Below are 19116 nucleotides of genomic sequence, written 5' to 3'. Positions count from 1 at the left end.
TAGTCTAAACGAAATTGGTGTCAGCGTCATTGTCTTCGGGTTGGAATGAAAACCGGACGGAGTGAGGATTAGGAAGGTTGGATGTTGTTGTGGTGCATTGCTAGGATGGGTCCGTGTTGGCGCTGAGGACACCGCCGTTCCAGCACTTCTGGACAGTGGTCGTTGGCACGGTCGGGGGCTCGATCTCGTTGAGCGACGGCGGTGGCGTGGCGAGTGGCGGGTCGACCTGCCTGACGACGTCCAGCGACGACATATCGCTGACGACTCCGAAATCGGCGAGCACCAGCGGCGTGAGCGTCAGTCTGCGTCTAACGAGCGGTACTAGTCGCGAGCGAGAAAATGGGTCGGTGCGCGTGGGCGACAGCTCGGTCGGCAATAGCGACAAGTTATCAATCACGCCCGGCCTCAGCTCCGCCAGCACGACAGGTTCTAGCGACGGCTCGGTCGGGCTGTTCGGCGGCCAAGGCGCGCTGACAGGCAGATCCATCGGCTTGATCTGCGGTGCTGCGGCGGGAAGCGTCGCTCTGAAGTGCTACGTCCGGCGCGAGCAGACCTTTGTCTGTGGCCAGCGGCGCGTCCTCAGCTGTCGTGCTGGTGGGGCTATCTCGCCGCGGTCCGGCGACACGCACACCGTGGTTGCCGCAATAGTACTCCTATGGACTAAGCTGAATTCACGATAGCGCTGTTCGCATCTTCGACATCAATCGGGTAAAACGTTGCTGTGTACGCTTCATCGCAGCTAACAGTATTTAGTATCACGTCGCGAGTTGCATCCGACGGATCCACGAGTATTTCGGAATATCCCTCCGATTCTTTCACGCCAAAAGACGACGCCTCTCCATCCATTAGCATTGCCAGCTCGGTGCAGTACGTCGATCCTCCCAAGAACAATGTTGGTTCTCCAAGCTCTGAATTCCGCAAAACCAATGCGTCGATCCACGACCAGAAGAAGGATACATTGGTGTCACTCAAGTAAATCGAGAACAGCATCGGAGAGAGGTTCGGAACATCGCGGGGCAGCTCCACAATGTCAATATCACCCAGTATCAGATATGCTATGCTTGGGATTTCAAAGATGTCTGGCGAAAGCTCGGTGATTGGGTTTCCAGTCAGCGAGACATAGTAAGGCTCTAGCCGGATCAGCGCCGGTGGCACGGAAGTGAGTTGACTGTGCTCGATGAAAACTATTGATCCCAGCAGCCGTTTGAACTCGAGGTCGTCGGGCAGCTCGCGCAAATTTGTGTAGCAGAACTCAATGTCTTGCAATGTGAGCGGGAAATCGGTTGATTGAAGCCCAGCGGGGAGGACACCGTTGGTCATATTGACTCGGATCACGTACAGCCAAACAACGTTCGGGTGGTGGGTATTAGTGATGGCTGCAGAGGCGTCCCATTGCTGGATGGTTGAATTGTACAGCTTGACATTGGTCACACGACGAAACTCGTTGAATGAGTCAGGAACTTCGAGAGCAGGGCAATGACGAATTAGTAACGCAACCACGGCGGATCGGTCGAATTCACCCCACTTTGCCTCAACTTCATCCCTCTTTCCCGAGATTTCGAGTTGATGGCAATCGAGAACCACTAAATAGCAAGCTGGTCTTGATAACCCCCAAGGATGGACTTGCAGCGAACATTGAGGTAGAGTAGGCATCACCGCAGCCTGAATATGTGGTGCCAGCACCACAACTCCCCAAACACCGAACAACACGTGCGTAGCTTGCAGCATTCTGTGCCCGAAACGGGTTCGCAACCCCGTGCCACGATAGTTACGGCTAAATCTCGCAATCACGGAGGCAGAAGCCACCGCGGCACCTTTCGAGGCTGGAAGAGCTGCCGGACCGTGGTTGTCAGCTTTGTTACGAACCACAATTTTGTTTGTTACCGCACCTATGCGTTTTATGCCTGGTGCTCTCCGAAGTAGCTCCTTCATGTTTGCCGTGACGAAAACCAATCCAAGCGAAAATATGGTGCGACTCGCCAAATCCGACCAAGAGACGACGACCACCATTTGAACCTCGTTTAGCAGTACAGCAGTCCATTCGTCATCGTACCATTTCAACATATCGAAGCCTTGGGTTTCCGTGTCGTAGTCGCTCACGTAGCTGAGTACGATGATTAAGGGTATGCCAATGAAAGTAATAAGATCGAGCATGCAGTCCCAAACGAGACTAGCGAACCGCCTGTGGGCTTCGCTTCGTCGGAATAGGACCAGTAGCACAGAAGACCAGCAGTTCATAACTAGCAGACTCAGGTAAAACCGGTTGAGCACCTTTCGTGGTAGGAACCACCTCATTCGATACGCTTGCACTGTCTGAAGTGTTATCTCCACAACTTTACGGGCGACAAGAATCGCGTGGAACTTCTTCCCGTTCACGCCCAGCAGGCCCTCGCGATCCCAAATTTCGGAGTAGATGCGAGAGGAGAGCTGCTTCGCAACAGATAAACGACTTCTGCTGGATGTGATAGCCTCGGTGCTCATTGTGGCAGCAAGCTCATGCTTTTGCAGCCATGGGGTGTATGCTAGCTGCCGACGCCACAGTGAGCCACCGATCATTGAGAGTAAGAATATGCCGTGCACTACAGCCATCACTAGCAATAGCAGGATGATCAGTGGCCGCCATCCCGATTCCGACGAACTCGAGACAGAGATAGAGGTAGGTCGATTGCAGTTTCCAGTAGACGAGCGCGTAGATCGCGTTATATCCACAAGTTACCAAGTGCACTGCAAGAATGATGAACCACCATAGTGCAAAGCTGCGGCTGGAGAGGTCCACAAAGCCCGACGGAGACGCGCGTGGCCCATTTAACGGAAACATGCTAGCTGAGTTCGAAGGTTGAATGACACTTGTGACCAGCTATCTCGGGATAGTAGGGTATTGTGCTCATCTAAAAGTAGTTCGTATTGCGAATTTACTGAAGCTTGATTCGACCACGAAACCATGTTAGAGTTCGTTAAAAAACCGCCTTTGCGGACACTGTCACTGTGAGCCGAAACGATTCAAGAATGCTTTCTGTGCAGGTGACCTTTTCCCTCCACCTTGATCAAAGGAACCTGACCTGCTTACATCGGATTCAGTTGACGTCGTGGCTGCAGGGTCTTCAATTTTCTTCGGCTGGTCGAGGATATCTTCTTTCTCTGTGCGCGGACTGGTTGCGTCGATCGCTAGAACCCCCTTGCTCGAAATCAACCGGTAAATGCTGCCGTGAGCAGCAGCCAGGCGGTCATTTAGCTCTTGCATCCGCTCATTAAGGGCCATACAACGCCCTTGAAGACGAACAATTCCAGTCGGTCGGTCCGCGGGATTAGGCTTTCGCCGGTATTTCTTCTCAAACTGAGCTTGCCACGCTCGGACTTGCTGCAGATACTGTCGCTTCATGGTCTGGCATTTTGTCAGCTCTTGCTTGGTGAGAACTCCAATGATGTGCCGCTGTTCTTGAGTTGCTTGAGCTAGGTTTCGAATCGCCATGCTGTCTGCTTGATACACCGATGAAAAGTATGCACATCTCAACACCTCTTCTAGCGGCTTCACCTCCAACAAACTGCGCAAGGCTTGATATTCAAGGGAGTCCGCACCAACTTTGGCCAAAATGTTGTACTTCTCCATCAGAGACCCACGAACCCGGAGACCAGTAAGCATCTCCAGCATTACGTACGCAACGCTGCGTATATCTTGGGCCATTTCATCAATTTCTTGCGGTAAATTGAAGCTTGAACGGCAGAATTGTGAATCGATAAGAATGCTGGATAGATAGTATGCACGTTCAAATAGCAGGCGTTAGCGTAAAGATCAAGGACACCCCTCACATCCAAAACCAACGTACTTTTGTGATTGAAGCGTCCTTATTGTTTGCGTAGACGGAAACCAAGCTGCTATCTTCACGATGTTTCCTCCACATACGATAAGTGAAGAAAGCGAAAGCTTCATGTAAATAATTGTTAGAAATGTATCCAGATTCAGAACGAATGCAATAACTTCTCGTCACACTTACACCGCCGCACGATATCCCGCCCTTAATAAAAAGACACAAAACACAAATCAGCACGTTAGTATAAGATAAAAACAACGCCAACCAAATACCGTTCAACACCTCGTGCAGTACTCGAAGGCCCTGGACGACCTGATGAATGTATTGCCTGACTGCTAAGGGGTGGAAACGCTCGAAGTCCTGTTGAAGACTACGACACGTTTTCTGAGTTTCCGTCATTGGAACAACACCGCACCCTAACGGCTTGCTTACGCTGCAAGACTGCGAACGACCGAGGAAGAGGAACGCAGATACACTCGACTGCGAGTACAACTCACTGCGTCGTAGCAGAATACATGACGAGCATTCTCGCCACGGATAACCTCACCGTAGCGTTCGAGCTCAGTGTCCAACACTTGCTGCGCGAATTCAGCAGGAGAGCTCTCCTCACCCACTTCATCCGATTCATCTACCACATCGATACGTTCCACTGCGAGTACTCGACCACTACAGCAGCGATGATCAAAACTAAGCCAAAAGCCGATAACAAATCTCTAAACTCAGGGCCTACCCACGTTTTCGTGTCCAGGGCCTTGTAAATGCGCCCAAGCCGTCCCAGCGCCACGTTCTCCTCTGTCAACGGTAGCTTGAACGCCTGCATCTCCTCACCGTCTTCACTGCGAGCAGCAGCATCCTCGGCTTCGTCCTGCTGCATTCCTCGCAAAGGACCTCGATCGCCACGAACCGTCGCTGCTGCTATTAGGGCCTTCTTTCACGTCTGCTGCCACGTCGCCGTCGCCCCAGTCGAGGTTGGCCGTGCCACATGCAATGGCTTCAATCTCAATTGCCAATGAGCTCTGCAGCAGCAACGTGTGTTTTTTTCCTCATCTGCCTCAGTTCTCCACCTGCTCTGCTTCAACTTCGGTCACTGCTTCAGCTTCCGCTCACATGGCTACATTTTGCGCAAGCCAATCCGCAGCTTAACTTTAGTATGCAGCCGACCTCGGAGGTCGCTGGTCCTTGTGTTATGAAAGTTCACGTGGGGCGGAAAAACGCAAGTCGACGCAAGCCGAGTTGCAGTCGTTGGCACCACACCACAACACAAGCGGAGCCCAAGGAACCGGAGCAAACCCAGAGACAATGCTGTCCAAGCCTGTGCGAGTGCTGAGCGAGCGCATCATGAGCCGCGGCTTCGAGCCCACTGTCGTGCGCCTGATGGAGAACGTACGGACCAAAAGACAGACAACTGAGCTGAGAGAAGATTGATGATTATTAATGTGTGCGTCTTGTTGCGTTGCTGTAGGTGCACAAGGTGGTGCGGTCGCAGCCTGGTCTGATCTCGCTGGAGACGCTGAGCGACGTGAACGACCACCACAAATACGTGGTGCTGTCGGAGGTGCGTCAAGATATTGGTGGTGCTGGTGGGTTGGGTGTACGTGCCTTTGACGGAGTTTTGTTGCTGTTATTGCTGCTTCAGTGGAAGTCACTGAAGGACTACCAGGCGTGGACGTCGAGCGAGGCGCACCGCAAGTGCACGGAGCAGATCAACGAAGTGCTGGACGTCCCTGGCAAGCGCACCACCATCTACAAGCGGCCTGAGGAGGATATCTTCCTGCTGTGAGATGATGCAGAAATGTCGAGGGAGAATGTTTTAAGTTAGTCGGCGATCAACGAGGGTGCAGGAAGGAGCTGGTCCCGACCGCGTATTGACGATCAATATACTGTGTATCTCGAAAAGCTGTTGCATTGCCACGCGAAACCTGGAAGACACTTGCCGCCGGAAAAGTGAGGGGTATCGGCCCAATACGCTCACTGCTGTTGCGCGTCGCGAATTAGTAGTAGCTGTCTGCTGGGCACGGTTCAAGTACTTAAGTACTATTTGCCGGCCCGGCACAGGTTAACAAGGTTGGTAGCATATTCATACCGCGTCGCAGTGCCAGTGTTTCTAATATCATCCAATCCCTGCAACCGCAATCCACCAGCAAGGTATACCAGCGGCATTGTTAACGGCACCAAATGCAGCAAACTACGTGAAGGTCACACTAAAGTGAATGAGATGCAGGTATCTTAGGTCGTCAGGAGCTCGGGCGTGATATTACGATCGATGAAGTAGTCAGCACCACAATAACAGCACCAAGGTGTGCGACGTTGATCTGTCAGTGCAGCACACTCGAGCACCGCAGCACATCTATCTCCAGAGCACGAGCGCGTATTTCTACTGACCCTGTCAATTGTGGGTCAGACTCCCAACAACAATGGAGTTGGCAATGGATACAGGCAGTCGCGCTTCACGCGCAAGGCATAGTTAATTAAAGCGCCGGCAGCAACAATATCCACGTTAACATACCGCGCACTGACACAAGGTCTATTGGATAGCCACGCCAAAGTCCGCAGCAAAGCTACTAACATCATCCATGCTAGGCAAATTCCCCTTGTACCCATTCTGGTCCACTTTCTGTAATTACAAATGTACCCCCTTGCCCATTATCCACGCAAGCCGACGACCGCCGCCAGAAGGAAGCGAAGCGAAGCCACGACGCGCAGTGGCATCGCATCGCGTCGGCGCTACAGACCGCAGCCAGCCATCCGCCCATGGAGCTCCTGGAGCTGGAGGAGAAGCCCAAGGCGCCGCTCGGCTCGAGCCCGGACGACCCGTTCGACCGCCCCATGACGCGCATGACCACGGCCACCATCTCCAGCGGCGGCAGCAGCAGCAGCTACTTCGACTCCAGCGACGGCGCGCGGTACCGCGACCTGGCGGAGGAGATCAAGGCGTCCGACCCGCCGCCGCCCGCGCCGCTCTCCATCGACGAGGAGGTGCGCAGCCCCGCGGAGCCGCGCGTGCAGACGGTTCAGTCGGCCTCCAACGTGCTGGCGCTGGCCTCGCGCGTGCGCGGCAACGACGCGCTGTCGCCCTCGGTGCCCATGCGGCGCTACAACAGCTCGCAGAGCATGATGCAGGCCGCCATGGAGCGCAAGCGCAGCGTGGGCGCCAGCTCCAGCAGCGCCACGGCGCTCATGCGCGCCAAGGGGCAGGACCGCACGGGCTTCGCGCGCATTTTCTTCGAGAGCAAGAGCTTCACGTCGTCCACGGTCTTTAGGCTGCTGAGCACCACCACGGTGCTGGAGGTGCGCAGGTCCATGGCGGCCAAGATCGACATCCCCCCGGAGGACTTCAACAACTACGCCATCGTGGTGGTGTTCCCCACGGACAACGCGGGGTCGCTGTCCGCGCGCACGTTGAGGGACGAAGAGCTGATTCTACCGCTCGTGGAGAGACTGAACCGCGCGCGGCCGGCGCAAAGCGTGGAGGCGGACGACACCATCGGAGGCACCACGAGGACAAGAGTGCAACATCGGAAGAAACCACCCGTCAAGTTTGTGCTCAAGGTGAGAGAGTTTGTGCTAATTGTTCGTATGTGGTGTGTTCTAATCAAGGAATTGTTTGTGATGTTTTGGTGAGCAGGACGTCCGGGGATCTCATTTGGATATTAGTGAAAATGGAGGGAAACCAAAGCGCCCGGGACCCAATACGCAGTCTATCAACTTCCCCGTGTTATTAGGAAAGGTGAGCAAAATGCAAATGCTGGAATAGTGTTGTTAGTAGTAGACGCACTAATGTTTTATACTTGTTGAAGGGTGTCTACTCGGGATATCTTCAGAAGGCGAGCTCGAGGGACCCGGGCTTGTGGAGAAAGCGCTGGTTCATCATCAAGGGGGACCAACTGCTCTACTGCAAGTCAAACGTGAACCAACAGGACGTTACGTCAATTAGTTTGTTGGGCGCGGTTCTAGCTAAGGCCAAACCAGAAGCGGTACGTACCTGCGCTACCGTTGTGCAAGGTTTTTTCCACCGTAACCGGATTAAATGTCTGTCCAACAGCGCGCGTCATATGCGTTCCAACTCAAGACGCCACGTCGCGATTACGAGGTAAATTACTTCTCTCAGTACCGCAGCGATATGGTATTGCAATGCTAACGGTTACGTTTCCGGGTTTCCCATTTATCAGCTTGCTGCAAATACCAAGGACGAAATGGTAGCTTGGATTCACGCGCTGCACGTCCAAATCGGACTGTGCTCAGAAAATCACCGGTTGTATGAAGCTGAGATTTGGATTACGGAAGACGTACGTGGATTTATGTCCGAACCGAAAGGAATGCTGACAGCACCTCTAACTGTTGAATTTTGTATTGTTGCTGTGACTGCTTCAGGCTGTTTTGCGAAGCGAGCAGGAGGCTTATGTGCCGCCCAAGGCAGAACCTTCGTTGCTGGAGCGCGTACTCTCTCGAGAAGACACGCTGAAACTTTTTCGCGACTTTGTCTTTACGACCACCTACCAGGGTTTGCTGGACACGTGGATTGAGTGCGAGCTGTTCCGTCGAAGCTGCCTGGCCCGGGAGAACGGCCTTGTAACCAGTGCAAATATGGCAAATCGGCGGACTGCACAGGACGAGTGGGACCATCTGAAGAGGATTATTCAGGCGGTCTCGATCTTGCATGTCGTGCACCCTGGCGAACTGGACCAGCTCCGAAAAGCGCACCAGACTGGACAAAGTAATCGCCGTCGAAGCATGGCAATGAACAACGACGACTATGACGAGTTCCCGCGAACGGACATCATCGTTCCTGTGCAGCTGACACTTTTCAAGGCCATCGAAGCGGGACCGTTCCAGCAGTTCCTTCTACAGAACGGATACAGGCTGCTGCTGGAGCGCATTATTGGTGCTATTGCGTAAATGCCGTCGTGGACTACATCTCCTGTAGTAGTCAACTTAGTTCAAACACATCTCAACGGTAGCAGTTGAGTTGGATGTAGAAGTGGGTGAGCACTTCTTCGTCGCTGATATCGTTGGCTCTAAGTGAGTTTTCGGGGCACGAATCGAGATGTACAATAGAGACAACGATACACAACTAGTTTTTGGAAAGATATCATCTGCTTGATTGATTAGTTCTCGCTCCACTGTGAACTCGCTTTGCCCTGTAGGATTGACTCCTCTCTAGGTCTTGCGGCGAGTCATGTGATCGTAGATCACAACTTGCAAGTATTCCTTCGTTTTGATCTCAGTTCGTGTCGAGTTGTCACCAGGGTTTGCCTAAGCCAAGAACGTCGATAGACATCAGAGCACATCCCACAAAATCACAACACGAAGGAATTAAACGCACCTTTGGGTCGACGTTCACTACCTTCCTATCGCGTTTGTTCTTGAATAGAAGACCCGTCTCGCTATCAGCGATCACCTGGAAGTTCGGTGTCGAGTTCGAAGTGGATGTCTGCGTCTCCCAGTTGTAGTAGCTCAGGTCCGACGACTTCGGGAGCAGCTTCTTCTTGCGCTCAAAGTACGGTTCAAACGGCTCGTTCTTTAGACGCAGCGCGTAGTCAATGTACCCGCTAATCTCCTGCCCCTTCACGTTCTTGTCTCGAATGAAGATAATACACTAAAAACATTCAAAACAGCGCTAAGAAAATCTCCAGCAACTAACTATACACGAAATTGTGCGCCCACCGTCAGCTTCCCGTTGCGCACGAGATCTTCTCGGCTCGCCAAAGCTGCCAAGAACGGGCACTGCGAGAGGTCTTTCCCCGCACTTGCAAGTGGCTTTGGAGCACTCGTCTTCTGTGCATTGCGCTCTCGTTCAGCTCGCTTCCGCGCTTCAAAGTCGTCCCGCCGAAGTGTCTCGCCACTTCCACGATAGCCCAGTTCTACCAGCTGACGAGCGAGTTCTTCATCCTCGAGGTAGAACAGGTCGGTCTCGCTCAATTGCGAGTCCAAGTAGTCCTCGTACGTGGCGAACTGGTCCAGCGACTCGCTCGCGTACTGGTAGTCCTGAGGCTCTCGCTCCGCCGCCATGTTGATCCGCGAAAAGCCGCCAAAATAACTTCAACTTTAGCTGCGATGGCTACATACCTCTTTAATCCGTTATTGTATTCAACGGGACTGCGTTCAGTTCGCTACAAAAGTCAACAACAAGAACACCATGAGCATGAACTGCTTCAGCTCGCGCGCCGCTGTGGAGGCCGAGTCGGAGCTCGAGGCCGCGTCCAAACTGGTGGAGCGCGCCTTCAACCGCATCCAGAAGTCGGACAGCAAGCGCGACCGCGTGCAGCAGGCCATCAAGGACACGCGGGCGGACAAGGCGCTTGAGATGGAGACGCACCTGCAGTGGCTCCTGCAGCAGAAGGCGCGACTGGAGCTACAGCTCAACTCGGTGGACAAGCAGCTGGAGGAGAAGAGGATGCGGCTCACGGAGAGAGCAGCTTAGCTTAAAATGCTAGACATCTTAACGTTTAGCTCTCATTTCTAGTATAGTGCAGTTTTAACCCCATAGTATATCGGTATTGGCCACGTGGCGAAATGTTTTGCAACGCTTCGGACTAACTTTCGGTCATTGTTGTTGTTAACGACAACAGGAATAAACCCGCGCATATTAAATGGAGGCTAGCTTCGACTAAACTAACTAGTTACTACGGTAGGAGCGGGAGTATGGCCAATGCTTGGGGCAGTGGTGAGTTTTAGCACTGAACGGACGAAACAAAACTTGACTGACTAGATCTTGGTCTGCGAGTGGGAGAACTCGCTGTCGTCCGAGTCGCGCGTGAAGATCTCGCTGAAGTTGACCTTGCTCATAGCGATGGACGAGCTGCCGTACGACTCGGCGTAGCTCGAGAAGGACGAGTTGCCGTAGCTGATGACGGACGTGCTGAACTCGCCCTCGTCGTTGAGGACCGAGTTGCTATAGGCGGACGAATACTCCGAGTCTGAGGTGTTGTGGTCCATCACAGCAGTAGATGACCGGTTACTGGAGCTGGTACTGAGCACTCGGCTCGCTCGAGGAATCTCCGAACTCCGCTCGTCATCATGTCGTGCCACCTCGGAGTCAGATGCCGACACTGAAGACGATGTCGAGATACGCGTACCCCGAGGAACCGCTGCCAGCTCGGGAATAGGAGAGCTGGGGACGTTTTCGCCGTCTCCTTCTGGTAGAGGAGATAGCGCCGCCATGTCGGGAAGTGCACTGGCCGCAGTCGAACCGGGGAAGTAGCCGCTGTTGTTCGGGTCGTACATTTTCTCGAGACGAGCCTGCTCTTCCAGCTTCTTCTTGCGGCGAATGGCCACAAGAGCGACGAGACCGACGAGACCGAGCGAGCCCATGATAATTCCAACCGTAGTGGAGGCACTGCCACCTCCCTCCGAAGACGTGGAGATCATCTGAGCTGCACCGGAAGAAGAGCTGGAAGCGGACTCGGTCTGTGTCTTGCCCTTGTCGGCGCCCGACACATCGCTCGCCCGCACCGATCCAACAATGTCACTCTCACCCGCAACGCTGTCACTCTGGAAGTACGAGCTGTTTGAGCCTGACGACGAGCTGTTCGAACAGCAAGAACCCTGCAGGCAGAACGATCCAACCACACCGGCGTGGTCGGACGAGTAGCAGCCGTCGTAATTGATGCGCGAGATCTCGGACTTCAGGTGGCACGCTTCCTCGCTCTGTGCGCGGAACAGGGTGAAGTCGTACTTGACGGAGCACGTGGACGACAGCATATCGCCGCAGAACGTGCCCTCGTCCGACGGGTCCTCCATGTTGTTGTTGAACATGATCTGCATGGCCGAGTAGCTCTTGAGAGCGTTGAAATCTCCGGTTACCACGATGAGGTTGTCGCCTGCGTCACAGTTGGTCTTGATGCGCTCGAGGATGATGTTGGAGGCGTTCTCCTGGGCCTCGTCGTTGCCTGGCGTCTCGTAGTGCGTGTTCATCACACAGATCGTGGCCCCCGTGGCGATGTGCTTGAAGCGGCCCCACACACAGGTTCTGTAATATTGCATGTTCCACGCAGAAGTCATGCTGTCGGGATCTGTGCCGAACCAGAACATGCCGTTCGTGATGAGCGACCAAGTATCGCGCTTGAAATACATTGCGTTCCATTCGTTTGCATTTCCGTTCAACGATCCCGTGCTCTCTCCGATGACCGAGTAGGTGCCTGCGAGCTGCTCGTCCAGGTACGCCTTCTGCGCGTCCGACGTCTCCTGCGTTCCCACGAAGTCCGCGGCCACCGTCTTGATGTTGCTGATGACGTTTTCCTTACGGATCCCGTCCCAGTTCGAGCAGGTCGAGCCTGCGTCCGTCGAGGCCTGCGACGTGCGAATGTTGAACGACATGATGTTCACTTCGACGTCCTCCACGGCGGCCGCCGTCCTCCATAGTAGCAATTGGGCGGCCGCGAAGAGCACCGCCCGCATCATTCTTCCTGTTCTTCTTCTTCTGGTCAATGCAGTCCTTATTAGCGTTTCAAAGGGGGGGGGGAGACCAAGTCTGCCTTCCTGCAGGAAAGGAGAATTGGTTCTCTACGGGAACGACTTCAGTAGAAACGGGAATGCGGGCACAGGAGCAGACCGCGAGTGACGGACTGTCCGAAATCCATCGCCATGCGAAGTGGACGGGCTCCGTGCCATACAAAAAGCGCGTGCAGAGGGAGAGGCCTTGCCTGCCAGGTGGTTTGCCTGTCAGCCGTTGCGGTTGAACTGGGCGGTCTATGTTGCCTATCTTTTGGGAGTCAGACAAAATGTACGGACCAGTATCCGTTTTGACAGATTTAGGGAGCGACGATATCAGAATTTTTGTATGTGAATGACCAAGTTCCAAACAGCAACCGTTTATATTAGATACCACTAAGTTATAAATATCGTATTTATTGATGCGTTCAAACAGCATAGACAGATTTACTAACGTTTTTTTGGTCAGCACGTACTAAAAAATAGCGTCACATACTGGAGCCAAGAGGAACGGTCACTGCAACGGCATGTACAGCACCCGGTTTCACGGCACGATTGCAGTCTCGAGCCGTTGCGTCGCTCATCTGATCGACAGCCATGTGTCCGAAAGTGTTTGGCTCGGCGACATCCTGCGGAATCCACCATTGCACGACTGCCTGACTCGAGTATGTACTGTTTTCAAAACAAACAGTATTTTGCACGTACATGTAGCGTTTTAGAGAGCAAGCGCCGCCGCAGAGTCATATGCTCCGGGACTGTTGTACGTCGAACACTTGACCGCGGCAACGCCACCCTGCCATTGGGGCGCAACTAACGCGACCTTCTCGTGCCCCATGCGGCCGTGTCGTCGTTGTATCAGTCAGCTTTGGCGCCGTCGCGGCCAAGTGTTTCAGCTTGTAAGCCTTCGAGTGCGAGACTACCGCGAAGCCACCGTCAAAGGAGATTAAGATGTGCCAGGATGCGCCCCTTTGCAGGTTTTGACAAAGTGGCGATCCTAGGATTGTTGGCGTCTTCCGACGTTGGGGTACACTCATGCAACTCATCACTGTAGCCTATGATCCAGTGGCTCGAGGTAGGCTATTCTACCCCAGCTCCTTAAAGTGCAACGTTGGGTTACCTCAGGATCCGTCTGTATCGGCTTTAATATCCAGTCCGCTTATTACCAATACCAGCCGACGTCTTCTGTGGTGAGTCCGCAGCATGAAGCCCCTTCGACGTCCGACTGCCGATGCGACCGGCGCCTCCATGGTTGTGGTTTGTTGGGGGCAACGCCGGACCGAACAGTGGCAGATTGCCGGCAAACACCGAGCTGCCGCCAAACACTTCGTTGGAAGTGCTGGTCATTGCAGCAGAGCTGGTCGTGCCGCTGCCACTCCGAAGTCGTTCGAAAGCTGCTCGAGTCTCCAACGGTTTCGCATCGGCGGGCGTAAATCCGGGAGGAGCCTTTGTGGTGGTCGCTTTTGGTGCGGGGGTCGGAGCTGCTACAGAACTTCCGAACGCCGAAAAACTGTCAAGATAGAGACCCGAACTCGTTCCGATGAAGCTGCTCGACTCGCTGCGGCTGCCTGAACTCAAGCTCTCGTCGCGTTGATTGCCGGCCACCAAACCTTGCCCCAGCGTGTTGAACGACAAAGTGCCGTTCCAGTCTTCAAAGGTCGGAAATTTCGGTGACAATGACGATGGAGATGGATCGGTAAAGTTGTCCGGCCAGTCTTGAGTACGCCACCGCTCCGACACCGACTTGAACGCCTCGAACGGGTCTTCCTCCTTTTGTGGTGAAGGCGTGCCGTTGAACTTGGGTGTAGCTTTATCGGGTCCCAAAGGGGCAGGCTTCACCTCGTCACCACCATTCGGGGACCCAAACAACAGCTTGGGAAAATCCGCACCAAGGCTTGACTCTTCGGATTCTGGAGGTATGATAGTCGAGTGCGAGGACGCAACTGAGCCGTCTTCAGACGAAACTGAGCTGCTTGAATCCGACGACAGATCATTGGTATTGTGGTCGTCGTTGCCATCGAGCAGCTTGTTCAAAGTGACATTAGGCTCGGAGACCGGTTCGGTTGATACGAGCAGCGCACTGATCTCCGCGACGTCGCCCTCGTCCACAGCCTCTTCTTGGGCATCTTGCAAGCTTGCCTCCGTCGCCGTAGACGCCGCGTCAGACGCAGAGATTCGCTCAGTCTTCACCACCAACTTGTCACCCTGCGTTCCGTCAGTTGCGACTGCCGGTAGCGATGTAGCATTGCGTTGAGCTTCTTTCGGTTCGCTGGTGGTTTCAAGAACCCCAGGTATTTCAGAAGCGGGGTCTTTCTGAACTATTGAGCACACTCCTTTGTGCCGTCTCTCCAATAATGCCGTCACTGCCGGCGTGACCACGCGGGCTGTTGGGGCAAATGTTGCTTCCTCCATGCCCTCCAATAGACGGTTGATTGCTTCGAGAGTTTCATGCTTCGCACCCCTTTCGTCCTCCGTGTTCCATGCTGTCACCAATTCGTCGCTGCCCACCTTACCCGGGTCTTGAGTGCCTACAGCGAAAGATGCTTCGCTGATCGTGTCGGAAGTCCATGCGTCACGTGCTAACGCCCAGAGTGCGCAAAGTGTGGAGATAACGGCGATTAGGACCGCGAACGTCCATACTGAACGAAGTGCATACCGATACGAGGGTGACATCGGAGAACGCAGGCACGAGAAAGCAGCCTCAGTAGAAATCGTGCCTTCCAGGCGAATACGCTTGACACTGTCGCTAGTATCAACGACCAGCCGACTAGCAACGTTAGTCACGAAACAGCTAGCACGGAACGAAACCTGGAGGCGGGCAGTCTTTCCAGGTTGAAGCACCACAGCAGAGCCTTCACTGTTCATTGCGGACTGCAGATATTCCGAAGAGACCTCGAAGTCGCTGGCTGTTGAAGCGGTTTTTGATGTCCATTTCGACGGCAGCCACGAAATCTCTTCTTCTCCTTCCACCATCAAACTTTGAATCGTAAGTCCAAATGGGCCAGTGTTTGACAGGAGAATCTCAGTGTGTCGAGTGTAATCAGTCAACTCATCTTGCTGAGTTAGATCAAATCTCAGTGTTCCTTCGAAATCGAGCTGGTCATCACTTCCTCCAGTCTCAGCAATCAGTCGGCGGGGGGTATAGCGGGTCTTGTCCGAAGTGCTGCTATCTGCTGCATCCACCACAAGATCTAATGTACCCTTGCCACTTCGAGCAAGTAATGGCACGGGCTCAATGTGCGAAAGACTGTTGCGCACAAACGCCACTGTGGTTACTTCTTGGACTTTAGAAGGCAGGTAGTAGATTGGACCAAGTTGAGCCTCCTCTCCAGCGCCGACCTGGATAATCTTCCTTCGAAAGTAAAACGGGGGTATGTTAAGATCCACTTGAACTTCTCGCTGTAGCGCCACAGAATTCGACGCGGCTGCCATCCACTCGTCCAGACACAATGCCGAGATCTCCGTAGTAGTGTCACCTTCCACGATATCGTTGACGTGGTCCAAACCTTCGTCGCAGGAATAAAACAGTGGTTCGTCAGCTTCTGCGCGCGTCAGCTCCATGTAAATCGTCACGTTACTTGGGTTGCGCACACGCACGAAAATGTGGCTTAAGTGCAAAAGCTCCGTCAGCGCAAACTCCTTGCGCTCAAATATCACCGAAGAGTCATTGTCTGACTGTGCCTGGGCGTCTGACAGTGCAGTAACCAGAGGACGCTCCAGAAGAGCTTTGACGGTAACTTCGGCAACATCATCCATGATGTCTGTTTGCAAGTGCACCCGGGTTTCAACCGTCGACAGGTGGTCATCTCCTAGTGCGTCACTCCAAAATGCATTGCGACGACTCAAGGCAATCAAGTCGTGTCCATGGACAAGCTCTCCGTAACCCGAAAGCTGGTCACTGGTTTGATCCTCCATCGTTGGGAGTAGACAGTCAGCGAGAAACAGCGCGCCAGAGCATTTCGAGTCGGCCGCCGGGGAAAACAGCAGATCCAGCACGTTCTCAACCTGCTTTGGGGTGATTGCATTTCGAATAGATAGCAATTTCAGGTTCGAGCTGCTTGTCGTGGCCATCAGAGGGGTCACCGGGTGCTCGAACGTGTTGCGATACTTCAAGTGAATAACTTGTGTACGCCCGGGAAACATTGACGGCAACACGATAGCTGGCGTAATTGGCTCAACTGTGCCCCGAACACTCTGTAACCGAGCATGGAAGTGTAGTACTTCGGTAGGAGTAGCGATAGACATGACCGGAACTGTAAGCTCCCCAAGAGTATCCTTCGCTTGGACTTTCACATGAAACACAATTTGGTGGCGAGGCCGAAGAACAACAGTATCACCCACCACGACGACGTCAGAATCCCTGCTGCTCGGGCGTTCCAGCTGATCTTCCCGCAAATTGGCACGCCGTTCGACTACGCCATGCACGTCGTGTATTGACAAATCCACCGTGTCGTTTAACGGAACACTAATAACTTTGAGGGTGACTGGAATCGGGTTTTCATTCGTAATTTCCACCGCCTCAGTACGGGAGTTGTGTGACGCGACTTTTTCTAAGTCGAACAACATCGAGCGGCATAACTTGGCAGCTTGGGTGTCCGCAACTCCTTCTCCACCATCGATACGCGGTGACGTAGTCGGCACGCTGCCGTCTTCCGGTACCTTTACACACGATTGGAATGACTTCATCTCGGAAGAACTTGAAGTGTAATAGCCCGACACGGAATGATTCTGAAGGCCCCTGCTTGAATCAACGGCAAGGAATCCGTGGTACACGTAGATCGGGATGCGGTGGCGCGTGACATTTGTCTCAATTACGAGAGGATACGCCTTTGCTGCCAAGGGGTGTCCCTTGCCTCGTAGCGCCGGAGAGATCTGAAGTGAAATCTTTGGCCAGGCCGATCCAGCAGGAGCCACACTCTGTTTAAATCTGTACACAGCTACCTCTTGAGATCCATCTTGTTCCGATCGTGGATAGTCTATCCAGACGCGTTGCAGTTCCATCGGGCGGTCAAATCGATTCCACAAACGAAGTTTCTGGAAGGCACTCGTGCCCGCCATTATTCCCATCGAGGCATTTTCACCAACCATTGACACCAACTTGGCCGTAGAAGTCTCTTCGTCATCTATCGTTAGCTCAGTACCATTGTGTTCTGCGGTATCATTGACACCGGCACCTTCATCTTTATAAAATAACTTTTGTAGAGGGTAAACGACCCCAGCACGGGTTTCATTGAGCTGGAAAGTCATGCTGCCTCTTACCACTTGTCCGTACAATTTCAGTTTGCGCTGTCCCAGCTCCGAGCTCGATGCGTTTGTCTTCAGCAGCAAGGATGCGAAGCAGTTGCCGCTTTCCCTTGCTTTGTCCACACGAAGCTGAACAGCCAGCGCGCTATACACTTGAGTTCGTGGAGGAATCACTGACGTTCCTCCCCACAGTTGAGCTGACACGATCAGGTTGCTCTCTAAAACTTTCAATTCCAATACGTCAATAGGGTTCACGCCGGCATTATACAGAGTGAAAAATACTTCGCGGGGTTCGTCTTCGTGAAGATCGGTCAAGACTCCCAGGTCCAGCTCCTTCGGTTCAATGTGGATTCCAGGCTTCAATACAGTAATGTGCACTGGAACCATCACCAGGCGATGTTCCCCAGCGGCAATGTGAATATGGGTGAAATACACGCCAGGCGTGTTCGATAGCAGCGAAACCTTCATCAGCGGACTCGTCGTACCCGCGGGCATATCCCACGCGCCACGGTCGGTTCGCCTTGCATAGTCAAATTCTTTGTCGTATTCTCCAGGCACTTCTCTAGCCTCCTTCCCGTCATCTTCCCTCGGCCACCGTGGTCCGATCCAGTTGCTACCGTTGAGCAATTCAATATGCACAAAGCTGTCCAGCGCGTAAACTTCCGTGATCCGAATCGTATAATCCGCCGGGTTGACAAACTGCAGCGACTGTCCAAAGCGAACTCCAGCGGGAATCGACGCCTTGATAGCGCTCACTCCGTATCGATTGAGTGCAACCTCCGGGCTGCTAATCGGCAGTGCAAATAGTCCCGACGTCGTTAGCACTCTCAAGTGAGCGTCCACTCCATTGGGTTCCACCTCACTGGGGAGAAATACGAATTGCAGGTTGAATCGGTCGCCTGGGTCCAATCGAATGCCGCGGACGTCGGTTGCCAATGAAAATCCACTATGAGTGAAGTCGGCTCCATCGAGTCTCACAGACACTCGGCCGCGGTTCTCCACGCCCACGTAATACCTCTGCGGCGAGCAGGTCTCCATCCGCCCGAGCTCGACTCGAGGCGGCGTGAACTTAATGGCTTGGTCGTCCACTACTGCGTCTGGAGCGTTGCCGATGTCCACCGGAGTGCTGCGCGTGATGGAGAGTCCGTCACTGCGCTGGCGTCCAGCCCCGCGCGACGTCGCGATGCCGTCGGCGCCCACCGTCACGTGACTCTCCAGCTGACGCCATTGCGGAGACGCGGGGGCTGCTTCCGCTGCGGCCAGCGAGCACAAGAGCGCGAGGGTGAGTAGCAGCGTGGTTAGAGGACGCAAAGGACCTGGCGTGGCGTCGCGGGGCTGCCTGCGCGAGGCGCCCGCGCCGCCAGACGTGCGCATATGGTCTGGTCAAACTTTGGATCCAAGGAATAGTTTTTGAATTGAGCTCTTCTGAGTATGCTGTTTCGTAGGTCGAAAGAATGCTCCTCAGAAGGAAGCCATTCTGATGTGGACGAAGGCAGAGAGAAGGCTCCAGTTAATTTCGGGCAAGAGGCACGCGATCTTAGCGTTGGTGATGACCATGGAGTAGGTGGGCTGGAAATTGAGGTTGAATTTTACTACAGTAGATGAAGACGGGGACTGCTAATAAGGGACTTGACCA

At 53.7% G+C, this 19116-nt stretch overlaps 9 protein-coding genes across 9 annotated transcripts; 3 read left to right on the top strand and 6 right to left on the bottom strand.

Annotated features, from left to right (window-relative positions):
- Positions 1-343: 343 nt before the first annotated feature.
- On the bottom strand, positions 344-517 carry PHYSODRAFT_390872 (hypothetical protein; the record flags this gene model as incomplete). Its single annotated transcript, XM_009531111.1, has 1 exon — positions 344-517. A coding segment is annotated over one exon (174 nt), but the record flags the coding sequence as incomplete, so codon positions are not given.
- A 143-nt stretch (positions 518-660) lies between these two features.
- On the bottom strand, positions 661-2818 carry PHYSODRAFT_315857 (hypothetical protein; the record flags this gene model as incomplete). Its single annotated transcript, XM_009531110.1, has 2 exons — positions 661-2449; positions 2550-2818. 2 exons carry the CDS (start codon positions 2816-2818, stop codon positions 661-663), a joined length of 2058 nt encoding a protein of 685 aa, XP_009529405.1.
- Positions 2819-2980: 162 nt separating this feature from the next.
- On the bottom strand, positions 2981-3640 carry PHYSODRAFT_315856 (hypothetical protein; the record flags this gene model as incomplete). The annotated part of the gene is made up of 3 exons (XM_009531109.1): positions 2981-3059; positions 3147-3430; positions 3554-3640. The coding sequence occupies 3 exons, from the start codon at positions 3638-3640 to the stop codon at positions 2981-2983; spliced, it is 450 nt and encodes a 149-aa protein (XP_009529404.1).
- Positions 3641-5108: 1468 nt separating this feature from the next.
- PHYSODRAFT_561367 (hypothetical protein) lies at positions 5109-5701 on the top strand (the record flags this gene model as incomplete). The annotated part of the gene is made up of 3 exons (XM_009531108.1): positions 5109-5192; positions 5272-5364; positions 5446-5701. 3 exons carry the CDS (start codon positions 5109-5111, stop codon positions 5587-5589), a joined length of 321 nt encoding a protein of 106 aa, XP_009529403.1. The 3' UTR covers positions 5590-5701.
- A 943-nt stretch (positions 5702-6644) lies between these two features.
- PHYSODRAFT_506720 (hypothetical protein) lies at positions 6645-8705 on the top strand (the record flags this gene model as incomplete). The annotated part of the gene is made up of 6 exons (XM_009531107.1): positions 6645-7358; positions 7435-7536; positions 7607-7783; positions 7852-7899; positions 7979-8095; positions 8181-8705. The coding sequence occupies 6 exons, from the start codon at positions 6645-6647 to the stop codon at positions 8703-8705; spliced, it is 1683 nt and encodes a 560-aa protein (XP_009529402.1).
- Positions 8706-8966: 261 nt separating this feature from the next.
- On the bottom strand, positions 8967-9818 carry PHYSODRAFT_302108 (hypothetical protein; the record flags this gene model as incomplete). Its single annotated transcript, XM_009531106.1, has 3 exons — positions 8967-9062; positions 9133-9405; positions 9474-9818. The coding sequence occupies 3 exons, from the start codon at positions 9816-9818 to the stop codon at positions 8967-8969; spliced, it is 714 nt and encodes a 237-aa protein (XP_009529401.1).
- Positions 9819-9945: 127 nt separating this feature from the next.
- PHYSODRAFT_333874 (hypothetical protein) lies at positions 9946-10230 on the top strand (the record flags this gene model as incomplete). Its single annotated transcript, XM_009531105.1, has 2 exons — positions 9946-10017; positions 10045-10230. The coding sequence occupies 2 exons, from the start codon at positions 9946-9948 to the stop codon at positions 10228-10230; spliced, it is 258 nt and encodes an 85-aa protein (XP_009529400.1).
- Positions 10231-10514: 284 nt separating this feature from the next.
- Positions 10515-12125, bottom strand: PHYSODRAFT_315852 (hypothetical protein; the record flags this gene model as incomplete). Its single annotated transcript, XM_009531104.1, has 1 exon — positions 10515-12125. The coding sequence occupies one exon, from the start codon at positions 12123-12125 to the stop codon at positions 10515-10517; it is 1611 nt and encodes a 536-aa protein (XP_009529399.1).
- A 602-nt stretch (positions 12126-12727) lies between these two features.
- On the bottom strand, positions 12728-18854 carry PHYSODRAFT_315851 (hypothetical protein; the record flags this gene model as incomplete). Its single annotated transcript, XM_009531103.1, has 5 exons — positions 12728-12911; positions 13456-14044; positions 14084-14744; positions 14769-18139; positions 18344-18854. The coding sequence occupies 5 exons, from the start codon at positions 18852-18854 to the stop codon at positions 12728-12730; spliced, it is 5316 nt and encodes a 1771-aa protein (XP_009529398.1).
- Between the last annotated feature and the right edge of the window lie 262 nt (positions 18855-19116).

The sequence above is a fragment of the Phytophthora sojae genome (genome assembly GCF_000149755.1).
Source record: "Phytophthora sojae unplaced genomic scaffold PHYSOscaffold_5, whole genome shotgun sequence".
Lineage (NCBI taxonomy): Eukaryota > Oomycota > Peronosporomycetes > Peronosporales > Peronosporaceae > Phytophthora > Phytophthora sojae.
The sequence above is the reverse complement of the archived record's forward strand: the minus strand, read 5'-3'. Positions and strand labels throughout refer to the sequence as shown.